Genomic DNA, 14204 nt, shown 5'->3' with positions numbered 1-14204 from the left:
GTTCGTTCACATTCAGACACATGGCCGTGCTGCTGTGTTTGCCTAAATCCTCTATATTACCAGCAGGGCTAACGGTTAAAATAGACAGTTCAGGAGACCTGCTGCACTGAGTCTGCATTCAGATCTATAATTTAGACCCGGGGATTGAGGGGGAATCCTCATTTATAGTGTTTACATGAACACACTTATCTTTATAATGATATCAATTGTGGTTATGTGTATATGAAATTACGAATAACAAATGTAGCAGGGCATTAAATCACTGTTCATTTCTTTGCATTTTAACTTTGTGAACTATAAACTCATGCGTCTCTCCACGGTTTGTGTCTCATTTTGTGAGCTAACTGTCATAAACAGTTATTCGCTCCCCTTCTCCACTGCTGGCCACGCCCACTCCTGCCCTGTGCTCGCGGAGCTCCACGCCCATCAATCATGCATCTTAAGAAAAAATTCTGAAGTAGACTTTAACCGAAAGTGGGGGGTGTCATGGCCCTTTAACACACCTCCTTTATAGACCAGCACACACACAAGTCCACAGAGAGGAGCTAATGGATTTGCTATTTAAACAACGTGGAGCAAAACGTTCAAATTAGGGTTGCGCTGTGCTGAAAATAGCAACAAATTACTCCATATTGCGCCGGGTGTACGATAGGGCCCAATATGTGTTAATTATAGTTTAGCCAAAGTACAACTTGGGTTTTTTTACAAGGGGTTTGATTTTAAGTCGAACTAAAGTAATTTAAATTAATTTATCATCTATAAAAACAATATTTTACACATTTTCCTTGGGCAAAATAAATATTTTGATTGTTATCCGGTTTTGGTGAGCTTTCCACTTATCAAAAACCTGTTGTTAGAAACCTAGGATTTCAATTCGACAGTGATCTGAAATTTAACAAACAAGTAAATACAGTTGTTAAATCCAGTTTTTACCATTTACGACTTGTGGCAAAAGTAAAGTCGTTTCTCTCTTTTAATGACCTTGAGAAGGTGATCCATGCTTTTATTCTGGGAAGACTTGACTATTGTAATTCTCTGTATGTGGGTATTAGTCAAAATGCCCTAAACAGATTGCAATTAGTACAGAATGCAGCTGCGAGACTTCTGACAGGGACTCGCAAGTTTGAGCACATATCCCCAGTTCTTTCCTCTCTGGGCTGGCTGCCTGTTAGGTCGAGAATTGATTTTAAACTATTGATCTTTGTTTTTAAATCCTTAAACAATCTGGCACCATCATACTTATCAGACCTGCTACATGTATACAATCCTGGTAGGTCACTGAGGTCTTCTGATGAATTTATTCTATCTGTACCAAGGTCCCGGTGTAAGCGAAGTGGGGATCGGGCTTTTGCTGTTGTCGCCCCAAAACTCTGGAACGGGCTTCCGCCCCACATCAGACACGCTCCAACTCTACCTGTTTTTAAAAAGCGTTTGAAACACCATCTTTGTTCCTTAGTATTTGAGCCTTTTTAATGTTGAGGGATTTGCCTTATGTTTTAATTGTTATTTATGTGATGTAGATTTCATGTTTAGTATTGATTGTGTTCAGCACTTTGGGCAACGTTGTGTTGTAAAAAATGTGCTATATAAATAAACTAAACTAAACTAAACTAAACTGACATACATATTTTCTTGACCACAATAAATATTGTTTGATTTAGTTTCATTTAATTTTATAGTTTGAACTAAAGTTGAATTATACTTTTACTTTATTTATTTATTTATTTATTTATTTATTTATTTATTTATTTATTTATTTATTTATTTATTTATGTATTTTTTGAGTGTAGGCCTTAGATTTGTTTGGTTTTGTCAACTCTAAATCTACTCAGAGTTTGTTCAGATAGCTTCAGGAAACAGATGTGATCAGAATAACTCACTCTGCGGTTCTGGAAGTAGAAAGGGTCGATGTCCTCCAGTGGGACGCCCACCAGTGCTGAGGGAATGTCTCCGAAGATGCGCGGCAGTTGTTTTCCGGCCTCCAGGTCTGCGCGGGGTTTAGGGGGCTCCACGTCGCCCCGGTCCTCCTGGTAGCGTTTGGCATTGCGGGCCTCCTCCTCCGCGATCCGCTGCTCGATTCCAGCCAGGGACTCACGCGTGAACCGGTGCAGACTGTCAGGACCCGGTGGAAACAGTATGGCTGCCATCTTCTCATCCTGAGCCTCTGTCCGAGCGCTTACTTCACAGCTGAGGAAGAAGAGCACAGATAAATAATTATAAGGTCTCGTGAAATGCTTTGAAATGTGCATTTTATTCAATGCTTGACTAAATCTCAACTACAACACAACAATAAAGGGCGGGACATAGTGTAGCTCCTCCTGTTTTTGTTTAAAAAAGCAACCAATAGCGTTTTGTTTTAGCACCGCTCTGCCAGTTAGAGTGGTTGAGCTTAAGGGCATTAAATGAAAATGAAATGAGAAGAAGGGGCGGGGCATGTCAGACACAAGAGAGCATGTGATTGGTCAGATTTGATGATAAACTGAAGTATGAGGTGACATGAATAAAACCACTCATCCATTTAGGTGGATGTGACAAACTACAACCCTGACTCCATCATGAGCTTGGAGGACTGCATCCATACATCTCTGACATGACTCAAATCACTGATTAATAAAGTCATCTGGATGAAGAAGAAAGCGTTCCTGCAGGACTCCCAGAGTTCATCAAGACTCTTTGGATTCATCTTCAACGCCTCCTCCTTCATCTTACCCCAGACATCCTTAATAATGTTCATGTCTGGTGACTGGGCTGGCCAATCATTGAGCAGCTTGACCTTCTGGAGCTTTGATGTGGAGGCTGAAGTATGAGGAGCGCTCTCCTGCTGGAGAATTGTCCCTCTCCTGTGGTTTGTTATGTAATGTGCAGCACAAATGTCTTGATACCTCAGGCTGTTGATGTTGCAGATCTCTTGCACGCCCCCATACTGAATGTAACCCCAAACCATGACTTTTCCTTCACCAAACTTGACTGATTTCTGTGAGTCTTGGCTCCATGTGGGTTCCAGTAGGTCTTCTGCAGTATTTGTATAAGTATTAGCTTATAAACCTACATCCTATATAGACCAACTAAAGCTGAACAGTGCAGTGGCTTTACTTTATATCTACAGAAAAGACAAATCCCCCAAAATGCCTTTTTAAGAGGTTAAGAAATCAGTGTTTTTGAAACTAATGAAGACAGCAGAAGTCAATGATCTGGTTTAATTATTCAGCCTAACACGTCCACTGCTCCAAAATATTATAAATGTTTCTTAAAAATAAAATATATTGTGTTTAATGGGGAGAAAAAGTTGCTGTTTTACCTAAACAATTAAAAAGAAGATATTTTAGAGCAGTAAGCTTCAACAAAACACAAATCAATGCATATAAAACCCCCTATTGAGTTTTTCCACAACCAATAACAACACCTGCACTGAAAACAATCTCACACACACATAAACACACACACACACACAACGACTTTTACTCTTGTGGAAAATAAATATTTCTTTCTTTTTTTTCTTTGCTTATTTTAGTAAATCTATATATTGTTTAATTTTATTAACCGGTAATGAATATTCATTCATTCATTCATTCATTCATTCATTCATTCATTCATCCATTTACCTTCGGGTAAGTTTCTATTTCAGATTATGCCAGAGTGGCAGCATATGTTTTACAAAGCGGATGTCATTCCAACCACAACCCAGTAATGGGAAACACCCATACACACTCATTCACACACACACACACACACACACACACACACACACACACACACACGCACACACACACACACACACACTCATACAATACAGACAGTTTTTAGATAATCAATTCCCCTATAGCGCATGTGTTTGGACTGTGGGGAAACAATATTTTATTGTTTGATATAATATAACCAGGTCGCTGGTTCGAGTCTCTGCTGGGTCAGTTGGTGTTTCTGTGTGGAGTTTGCATGTTCTCCCCGTGTTGCCGTGGGTTTCCTCCGGGTGCTATAGGGGAATTGAATGAGCTAAATTGGCCATAGTGTATGAGTGTGCGTGTGAATGTGAGTGTATGGGTGTTTCCCAGTACTGGGTTGCAGCTGTGTAAAACATATGCTGGAATAGTTGGCGGTTCATTCCCCTGTGGCAACCCCTGATACATAAGGGACTAAGCCAAAGGAAAATAAATGCATGAATAAATGATAAAATATTTTTAGAGAGATTTTAGATCTGAAACCCAAGCGAAACCCTCTCGCTGACGCATAGATCATCGAAGATCACACTCAGAATTACTAATGAATGAATGACGTTTCCAGCACTGAGGGGTTAAAGATTAAATCAGCGTGTTTCTGCACATAAACCTCACTCTTTATTTTCCCCCATTTGAGCAGAGTCGCCCGGGAGGCCACGAGTCCACATTGTGTCCAGAGCAAAGCCAACAAATAAGTGTGTTTTTAGCGTCCTGACAGCAGCGTTTGTGCCTGCAGCCGCGTCTCAGACTGCATTCAGCATCTGCACCCACACACTTATTCAAATGACACATTACTCACAGCTTCATTCCTGCATCTCAGACATCACAAACGCTGATTAAAGCAGACCTATTATGCAGAAAACACTTTTATAAGGGGTTTAAACACACTTGTGTGGCAGCAGTGTGCGAACATGGGCAGCTTCTAATAGTGAAGATGAATTAATTGTACTTTTTTATAATAACACTTAAAAATAAACTGATACAAACACTGATAAAAACAGTCTGCAGAAACACTTCTTCTCTAATTGTACGTGTCATCAGAGGAGGAAAGCCCCGCCCACTAGTGCCCATCTCTCCCTCATTAGCATAAACAGCAGCCCTGAGTGAGAAGCAGCCGTCTGTCCTTTAGCCATTAGAGTGTTTGAGCTGCTGAAGACAATGTCAGCATAGACTACGAGGATTATAGATGTGGAGTTTTAGATGAACAGCGACAGGAGCTACATAGACTGACAGAAGCATGAACACACTCACACTGAAGCACACATGCAGACTTATTTTATATCTTGTAAAAAGTGGCACAATTTTAAAGGTGCAGTTTGTAAGTTTGACACCTGGTGGATGACCTAGGTATTGCACTCCCGGATCAAAACAAATGCAAGAGCAGGTTGCCAGTTTGACAACACCAACAGAAATGTGCCTGACTGACGAGCCTAAGTGTAGTTTATTCATAAACTAATTTCGAGAGGAGCACGTGATTATGATTGAACGCGGCTGGTTCTGCATTAACATGCATGATCCACCAATCAGGCCATTCTTCGATTTGAAGAATCCCCCCTTCCACCCCTACTTCTTCACCTTTCCATTCATAGGGTGGCACGGTGGCCCAGTGATTAGCACTGTCGCCTCACAGCAGGAACGTCACCGGTTTTAGTCCTTTAACAGGCCAGCTGTCATTTCTGTGCGTAGTTTGCATGTGCTAGCGTAGGTTTTCCCCAGGTCCTCCGGTTTCCTCCCACATTCCAAAAACATGCACAACAAGTGAATTGATGAATCTAAATTTTGCGCTACAGTTAATCTCTCACCATGCAGCAGATCTTTTCATAGCATTCAATTTTTAGTCATCAGTTTTTTATCAAGGGGGAGTTGTCAAGATCTACCTGATCTCAAGGCTCCCCTCTCGCCCTTCAAATGGCAGGGAGCCCAGGGCTCAAGAACCTTTGAGCTCAGGGCTCTCTCCCGGGACAGCATGCCAAACTTGCTTATAATCAATCATCAGCTAAGTGTGAAGTCTTGAAAGGTTGATTTAAACTGTGTTTTAAATAAAAGCAACGGCACGCGATTGAAGGAATATTTCTATATTAAATGGACTTTTTGTCCTAACCAACACCTCAAATTGATATTTTAGAAACAGCTTCTATTTATCTGAACAACAGAAAACTGATGATGCTCAGCTCAGGTACAGCTCATGTGCTTTATTCAGTGCTAAATGCTCATAATGTGAGTTTGAGTGGCATTTCACATGACATTTATTGCCATACTACTGAAAGCAGCAGCAGATAGTTCAGCTCAGATCTGGAGAATAAAATAACCAGTCTGAAGCTGAACTGAGACTCAGTGCAAACCAACACATGTTAGTGATTCAGCATCTACATTTAATCATGTTAAAGCATAGCTTTTCAGTTCTTACATTTCTATTTAAGATCCAAAAGAGCTCAAAGTTGTATTATCGTGTGAGGATTATCCGGCTGGACAAAACATGTAAGCGCAATGAACAGTGTTTGAACACAGAGCTTATTATTCACAATCTTTGAAAAGCCTATGGGAAAATCCTATAGGGATTTTATCGAGGGAACCAGTATTATGCTAGCAGCCGATTAGCCAACAATGTGACGTCATAGTTCCTCCACTCTATAGCACATGTGTTTGGACTGTGGGGGAAACCGGAGCACCTGGAGGAAACCCACACCAACACGGGGAGAACATGCAAACTCCACACAGAAATGACAACTGACCTAGCTTGTTACAACAACCTTCCCACTGCACCATCTTGCTGTCCCTGCATTAAGTTAACTTAATGGTTTTTACTATTTGAGTTGATTGAACTTGTCATCAAGCGATTTCTTTCCATACTTACAAATAAGAAGCTATATTACAAATCATAAAGAAAAGGAAATATTCAAAAAAGTCCCAACTAATGGGGAACAGTATTTTATTGATATTAAAACACAAAAAGGACTACATAAACTACACATATCACAGATATTCATTTTCATTCATTCATTTTCTTGTCGGCTTAGTCCCTTTATTAATCCGAGGTCGCCACAGCGGAATGAACCGCCAACTTATCCAGCAAGTTTTTAAGCAGCGGATGCCCTTCCAGCCACAACCCATCTCTGGGAAACACACACACTCATACACTACGGACAATTTAGCCTACCCAATTCACCTGTACCGCATGTGTTTGGACTGTGGGGGAAATCGGAGCACCTGGAGGAAACCCATGCGAAGGCAGGGAGAACATGCAAAACACCAACTGAGCCGAAGTCCGAACCAGCGACCCAGCGACCTTCTTGCTGTGAGGCGATAGCACTACCTACTGCGCCACTGCCTCGCCCATATAGCCTATTCTGGATTCAACAGACAACACCCTTCAAATTAAAGCAAAATGGGAATCTGAACTTGATGAAAACACTGAGGATGATATTTGGGAAAACATATGTTCAGAAACTCATAAGGGGATCAACAGCCATAATTGGAAAGAGTTTGTCTGGAAAACAAAAATTAGGTGTTTTAGGACACCATTGATGGTTTCAAAATAGACAAACCGTCCACAGTCAGAGGAATGCTGGAGGGGAATGTGGGTAATCACGCACATATATTTTGGGAATTTCTGAAGATACTTGCATTTTGGCAAGAGGTGAAGATTATTATGCAGATAGATCTACCTTTTACTCCCCTGTTTTTCTTGCTTGAAGAGATACCCCAGGATATATATATTAAAAACCAGAGATATTTTCTTCTTCTGCCTTAGTCCCGTATGGTTGTGGGTTCAGCTCTTTGGATAAAGTCCTCCATTTAGACTTATCCATATGATGACAACCTTTTTTACACATTCCGGCCAGCCTGTCATCTGGGTCTGTCATCCTCATACATTCATACACTGCAATTCAGCCTACCCAATTCACCTCATCTTTGGACTGTAAGGGAAACTGGAGCACCCGGAGGAACCCCACACGAACACAGGGAGAACATGCAAACTCCTCACAGAAATGCCAGCTGAGCCAAGGTTCGAACCAGCGACCCAGCAACCTTCTTGCTGTGAGGCAACAGCACTACCTACTGTGCAACTGCTTCGCCCAATAAAAACCAGAGATATATACTACATATACTTTTACTAAGTGCAAGAAGGACCATAACAATAAACTGGATGAAGCCACACCCTCCAACAACAGTACAGTGGATAGAAACACTTGAATGTATGTATAGAATGGAGTATATGACTGCTCTACTTCAACTAAACCTGCGTATTTTTAAACAAAGATGGGCACCTGTTACGTTCTATCTGAATAGGACATAGTATTTCTTGCTCCTTTGAAACTGAAAATATTGTATGTTTTTTTTTTAATTTGCGGTTACTTTTTTCTGTCGTTTTCTTTTAATAATCGCTGCTGTCACTGAACGTTCTGTTCTGTAAAATGTTTTAATGTATGAAAATAAAGTAAAAAAAAAAAGTTGATTGAACATAAGACCACAATATGAACACTTAAAATAAAATTACAAGTCTTAAATAATAATATTTCTAAAACTGAAATAAAAGTGAAAAATAAATAAAAATAAAAAAAACTCCTTACAAATTTAGTAAAACTGCAAGTTTAAAAAAGAGAAACTATTCATATTAAAATAAAACTCTTTACTCCACAACAGTGCTCATGAATAAGTGACCTGGAGTGTCTGTCGGTGTATGTGTATGTGTGTTAGTGTCTGTGTGTGTCCATGCAGATGCAGTAGAAGACAGCGTTTTATTCTTCTGAGTGTGTGTGTGTGTGTGTGTGTGTGTGTGTGTGTGTGTGTGTGTGTGTGTGTGTGTGTGTGTGTGTGTGTGTGTGTGTGTGTGTGATTGTGAGATCTCTGAAGGACAGCAGGCTGTCAGTGTGTGTTTGAACGGCTCCGACTGATTCAGGCCAATGAGTGTGTGTATGAAGCTCATTCACTTCAGCACACAAACAACACCAACACACTTCAGCTCTTCACCACTGCTGGCAGATCAACACATGCCTTCATGCACTCTACAAGATCCTGGATTGTTTTAACCCAGTGTTGGGTCAAATCATACACAATATCAGGTTAAGTTGTTTTGTTATTAAATTTAAATTACATTTTATAACTTAACAGTTGACTTTGTCTATATTTGACTCAATGTTGGGTTAAAACAACCTATCATTTTTTAGAGTGCATGCGTTCATAACATCAAGAAAAATCTCAAGAAAGTTCATTCATTCTTCGGCTTAATTTATTTATCAGGGGTCGCCACAGCAGAATGAACCGCCAACTATTCCAGCATATGCTTTACACAATGCCCTTCCAGCAGCAACCCAGTACAGGGAACCACTCATACACTCTCACATTCACACACACACACTGATACTCTCAACTAATTTAGTTGATCAATTCCCCTATAGCACATGTCTTTGGACTGTGGGGGAAACACACGGAGGAAACCCACGCCAACACGGAGAGAACATGCAAACTCCACACAGAAACGCCAACTGACCTAGCCTGGACTCGAACCAGCAACCTTCATGCTGTGAGGTCACAGTGCCACCGTTTAATACAAAACTTTTGTTTTCAGTTAGTCAGCACATTTCAAATTATTGTTAGAAAAATACTGAAATAACAAAAATAAAATGCGGAAAAAAAATAACTTAAAAAAATAAATGCATGAAAATCCAATTAAGATGAAAAATAATTTCTAATAAAATAAAAAAAAATCCATTGTAAAAAACATTGTTAAAATGTAAAATAAATTCAAATAACAACTAAAAATAAATAATAATTTTTTTTTAAATTATGAAAAAAATTTAATAACTCACAGTTGACTATTAATAATAAATATTATTTTAATTAGCTGCCATAGAAATTTCACCAATTAAAAAACAACCAAATAGAAATTTAATAAATCTTAAACTAAAGTTTAAAATAAATAATTTAATACCAAAATAAAATAATAAATGCAACTAAACAGAATTTTTTTAATACTTTAATAATAAATTAAAAATGATATCATCAGATATATTAAGATATCAAATGAATGTCATAATTCTGGACAAACCCAGCTGTTGAGTTAAAATACATATACAGTATTTCAAGAGTTCACACTTAGCTGATGATTAATATAAAGCTTGTTTGGCATGCTGTCCCGGGAGAGAGCCCTGAGCTCATGGGATCCTCGAGCCCAGGGCTCCCTCCCGTTGCAAAGCGGGAGGGGAGTTTGAGCTCAGGTAGATCTCGAGAACTCCCCTGCTGTAGCAAGTGAATGCTCTTGAAATTAATTACTAACTAGAAGCGTGTCTATGTTGACAATTTGGATTGTTCAATTGACTTAATAGCATGTTTTTAGGCGGTGGGAGGAAACCGGGGAACCCGGGGGAAACCCACGTGAGCACGGGGAGAAGTGCAAACTCCACACAGAAATGTCTGCTAGTTTGGTAAAGCCAGGAACCAGAGACATTCTTGCTGTGAGGCGACAGTGCTAGGCACTGGGCCACCGTGTCACCCGTCTAAGAAGGAGGAGTAGGGGAGGAAGGGGGGACTCTTCGAAACGAAGATAGCAATGGAATAAACCCCAGGGTATTTATAGTAGTTTAGGAGTCATCTGATTGGATCGTAGTGAATTGGATAATGCGGGTCAGCTGCTAGCAATCATAAGCACGTGATCCTCTCGAAATTTGTTTATACATAAACTTCACATAAATTAAACTGAAAAAATATATGACCCAACACTGAGTTATGACAACCCAACAATTTTTAGAAGGAACTCATGCTGAAATAATCTGTATTATGAGAGTGAGTGCTGGTGTGTGATGATTCCTCCGGCTGTAATCCACACACAGAGTCAAATGAATTACAGAGTCAAATGTCAGCAGTTCAGTTTGTGTGTGTGTGTGTGTGTGTGTGTGTGTGTGTGTATGTATCAGAGGACATCGGTAAAGAGCAGAGCAGACGCACACAAGCATGAGAAAGAGCCTGCAGAACAGCCCAGAACACACACTCACACACACGCAGACCGGAAAACACACATCATTTCACGCTTCACACTCATCTCTGCAAAGAGAGCAGATTTTTTACACAACACAACGTTTTTCTACGCATCGGTCTGAGATTTTTTTGGGTTTCACTTTAATTTTAGAATTTATATTTTTGAAAGTACTTTTATTGTCATTTTACTTCTGCATTTTAGAGATTAAGCAGCAATACTCAGGTAGGCTGTGGCGTTGATGCTCAATTGGTACTAATGGACCCAAAGAAAATCTCCCCCACACCATTACACCACCACCACCAGCCTGAACCGCTGATACAAGGCAGGATGATCCATGCTTTCATGTTGTTGAGGCCAAATTGTGAGCCGAGCATCCGAATGTGTCAGCAGAAATGGAGACTCATCAGAGCAGCAACGTTTCTCCAATCTTCTATTGTGCAGTTTTGGTGAGTCTGTGTGAATTGTAGCCTCAGTTTCCTGTTCTTAGCTGACAGGAGCGGCACCCGGTGTGCTCTTCTGCTGCTGTAGCCCATCCGCCTCAAGGTTGGACGTGTTGTGTGTTCAGAGATGCTCTTCTGCAGAGCTCGGTTGTAGCGAGTGCTTATTTGAGTAACTGTTGCCTTTCTATCAGCTGGAACCAGTCTGGCCATTCTCCTCTGACCTCTGGCATCAACAAGGCCCACAGAACTGCCGCTCACTGGATATTTCCTCTTTGTCGGACCGTTCTCTCTAAACCCTAGAGATGGTTGTGCATGAAAATCCCCGTAGATCAGCAGTTTCTAAAACCATGTCACGTTCAAAGTCACTTAAATCCCTGTTCTTCTCCATTCTGAACTGCAGCAGATTGTCCTGACCATGTCTACATGCCTAAATGCATTGAGTTGCTGCCATGTGACTGGCTGATCAGAAATTTGCGCTAACGAGCAGTTAGACAGGTGTACCTAATAAAGTGGCTGGAAAGCTGATTCACCCTGCTTTGACTGATCTCTTGGAGTTTCTAATTTATATGATCCTAAAGATCTGAGTAATCTGTTAGGTTTGTATTCAGTCAGCATATCTGTAATGTATTGAGCTCCTAGGCCATTTAGTGATTTATAGACCAGTAATAATACTTTAAACTCTATTCTGAATGTAACTGGGAGTCAGTTTAAAGACCTGAGGACAGGTGTGATGTGCTCTGATTTCCTGCTTCAGGTGAGAATCCTGGCTGCAGTGTTCTGGATAAGCTGCAACTGTCTGACTGTCTTTTTGGAAAGGCCAGTGAGGAGGCCGTTACAGTAATCCATCCTGCTGCTGATAAAAGCATGAACAAGTGTCTTCACTGGAAACAAAGCATCTGATTCTTGCAATGTTTCTAAGATGATAGTATGCTGATTTACTAAGTGCTTCGACATGACTATTGAAACTCAGATCTGACTCCAGAGTCATACCAAGAGTATTTATTATGCTGTTATGCAAGAAAAATTTCAGATGCAAGTCTGACAATAAAGTTTGTATTGCATTGCATTGCATTTCACTGTATTGCTTTGCCTTGCCTTGCCTTGCCTTGCCTTGCCTTGCCTTGCCTTGCCTTGCCTTGCATTGCATTGCATTGCATTGCATTGCATTGCATTGCATTGTATTGTATTGTATTGTATTGTATTGCCTTATCTTGCATTGCATTGCATTGAATTGAATTGAATTGAATTGAATTGTATTGTATTTTATTGTATTGTGTTGTGTTGTATTGCATTGCATTGCACTGTATTGTATTGTATTCCATTGTATTACAGATTAAAAGGTAAAGATTTTGAATATTATTATTTTTAAATTAGTTATACAATATTATTTTACATTTCATTGTTCAATTTCTTTACATGAACACTGTTAGACTCTCCCTAAAACCATAAAGCACTGTTTATTTATTTATTTTTCGCTTGTAATTTATTATAATTTATGCAGGCACACTGCATAGAAAAAAAGACTTGATCATCTCAGTCCATCTAAATGAATGAAACCTTTCAAAATAGAGGTATTTAAGTCATCTATTGTAATTATATTCATATCGCAGCAAAGCAAAATATCGCGTTGTCAGATTTTTCCACTATCACGCAGCCCTATATTGAATTTAAAGGGACGTTTATTTGGACTTGAATCAATTTAACATTAACATTTTACACGTTACACTCAAAATAATTGTATTAAAAAACTGCATGCCAAACAGATCTGCATTCTGATTGTGTAGCTATTCAAAATGCCAGAATTTCCATTGTCTTTAACTTTCTTTTGCACATGTTGTTTGTTAGTGAGCATATTAAGCGCACAGGAACTTGATGCAGTTATTAAAGCGACTGCTGTTCAGACATGAATGTTTCTCCGGCTATTTCCATTTCCATCAGTCGTCTCTGAATAAATAACGGCAGACTGAGTGTCATAAACACAGACTGCACTGTACGGATCTGCATGCATCTCAATCTGCATATATTAAGACACTGTATGTATATCTTGCTGAATGTCACTGGCTGCTGGCCCACATATTCATGGATGTGAAGCCTGATTCTCTTGCATATGGCATATGAATCCTTTGGGTCATGAAGCGCTTTCTGCATCACTAAACTGATAGCGACTCTCTGATGATGGACAGTTATGATCTGCGTGTGGCTAAAGTCAAGTCAAGGAATTTTATGTTTATATTAAGTCATTTAGCAGATGCTTTTGTCTAAAGTGATGTACAATTGAGCAGGCATTCAGTGATTCAGCAAGAGGAGGCGATTCACATGACAAGTGCTGATTTAGGCGTCAGTTTTGCATGAACTATAGTGTGATTCTTGCAGTGCAGTAATCAGCAAAGGACAAAATAAACTTGGTGAACTGTCTCAAGAGTTCATGCAAGCCACATTTTTCTTTGAGCCTCCAGAGCCAGAGGAAACCATTAGAGTGATTCACAGGCCATCATTTAATGAAGACAATAACAAATAGCCTTACAAGTGAGTTGTATTTTTCTTGATCATATTACAGGAGATAATGCCCTGAGGAAGAGGAGAATAGAGTAGCTGCACTCAAACACTCGTGAGTCTGTATGAAAAGCAAAGCCATAGTTCATACACCAGTGAAACTTCTGTCCTCGTTTAATCAAGTCATTACAAAGCAAATTACTTCATTTCTTCAGTTGAAATGCAGCTGAATGTACAGTACCGTGGCTGAGGGAGCTTAACTGCGAGTTAAAGCAGCTCCAATCTCAAATTAAAGGGTTCAATCTCAAATTAAACCAATATATATATATATATATATATATATATATATATATATATATCAGTGATTCAGCATCTACATTTAATCATGTTAAAGAAGTTTACCATGTACTCATTAGATTATAAAGCTCAACATTTGGCTGGAGTACAGTGAGTGCACTATTCTGTGCTTCTCAATGGCTGTATTTACATTTCTATCCTGTTGCGTGTGGTGCATCACTGCGTATCTCATCACGTAGCGTGTTGTTAGGACACGAGGTCACAATTTAACCTGCTCACCTAATG

At 39.7% G+C, this 14204-nt stretch overlaps 1 protein-coding gene across 4 annotated transcripts in view; it reads right to left on the bottom strand.

Moving 5' to 3' along the window:
- Nucleotides 1-14204, bottom strand: part of scn5lab (sodium channel, voltage gated, type V-like, alpha b) — a 267011-nt gene that overhangs the window by 217609 nt on the left and 35198 nt on the right. For 3 of the 4 annotated variants that reach the window (XM_073940500.1, XM_073940498.1, XM_073940499.1), the window contains exon 2: nt 1881-2187. In XM_073940500.1, the coding sequence (XP_073796601.1) occupies nt 1881-2147 (267 nt within the window). In that variant the 5' untranslated portion in view covers nt 2148-2187. 4 annotated transcript variants of the gene reach the window in all.

Source organism: Danio rerio, chromosome 24 (genome assembly GCF_049306965.1).
Source record: "Danio rerio strain Tuebingen ecotype United States chromosome 24, GRCz12tu, whole genome shotgun sequence".
Taxonomy (NCBI): domain Eukaryota; kingdom Metazoa; phylum Chordata; class Actinopteri; order Cypriniformes; family Danionidae; genus Danio; species Danio rerio.
The sequence above is the reverse complement of the archived record's forward strand: the minus strand, read 5'-3'. Positions and strand labels throughout refer to the sequence as shown.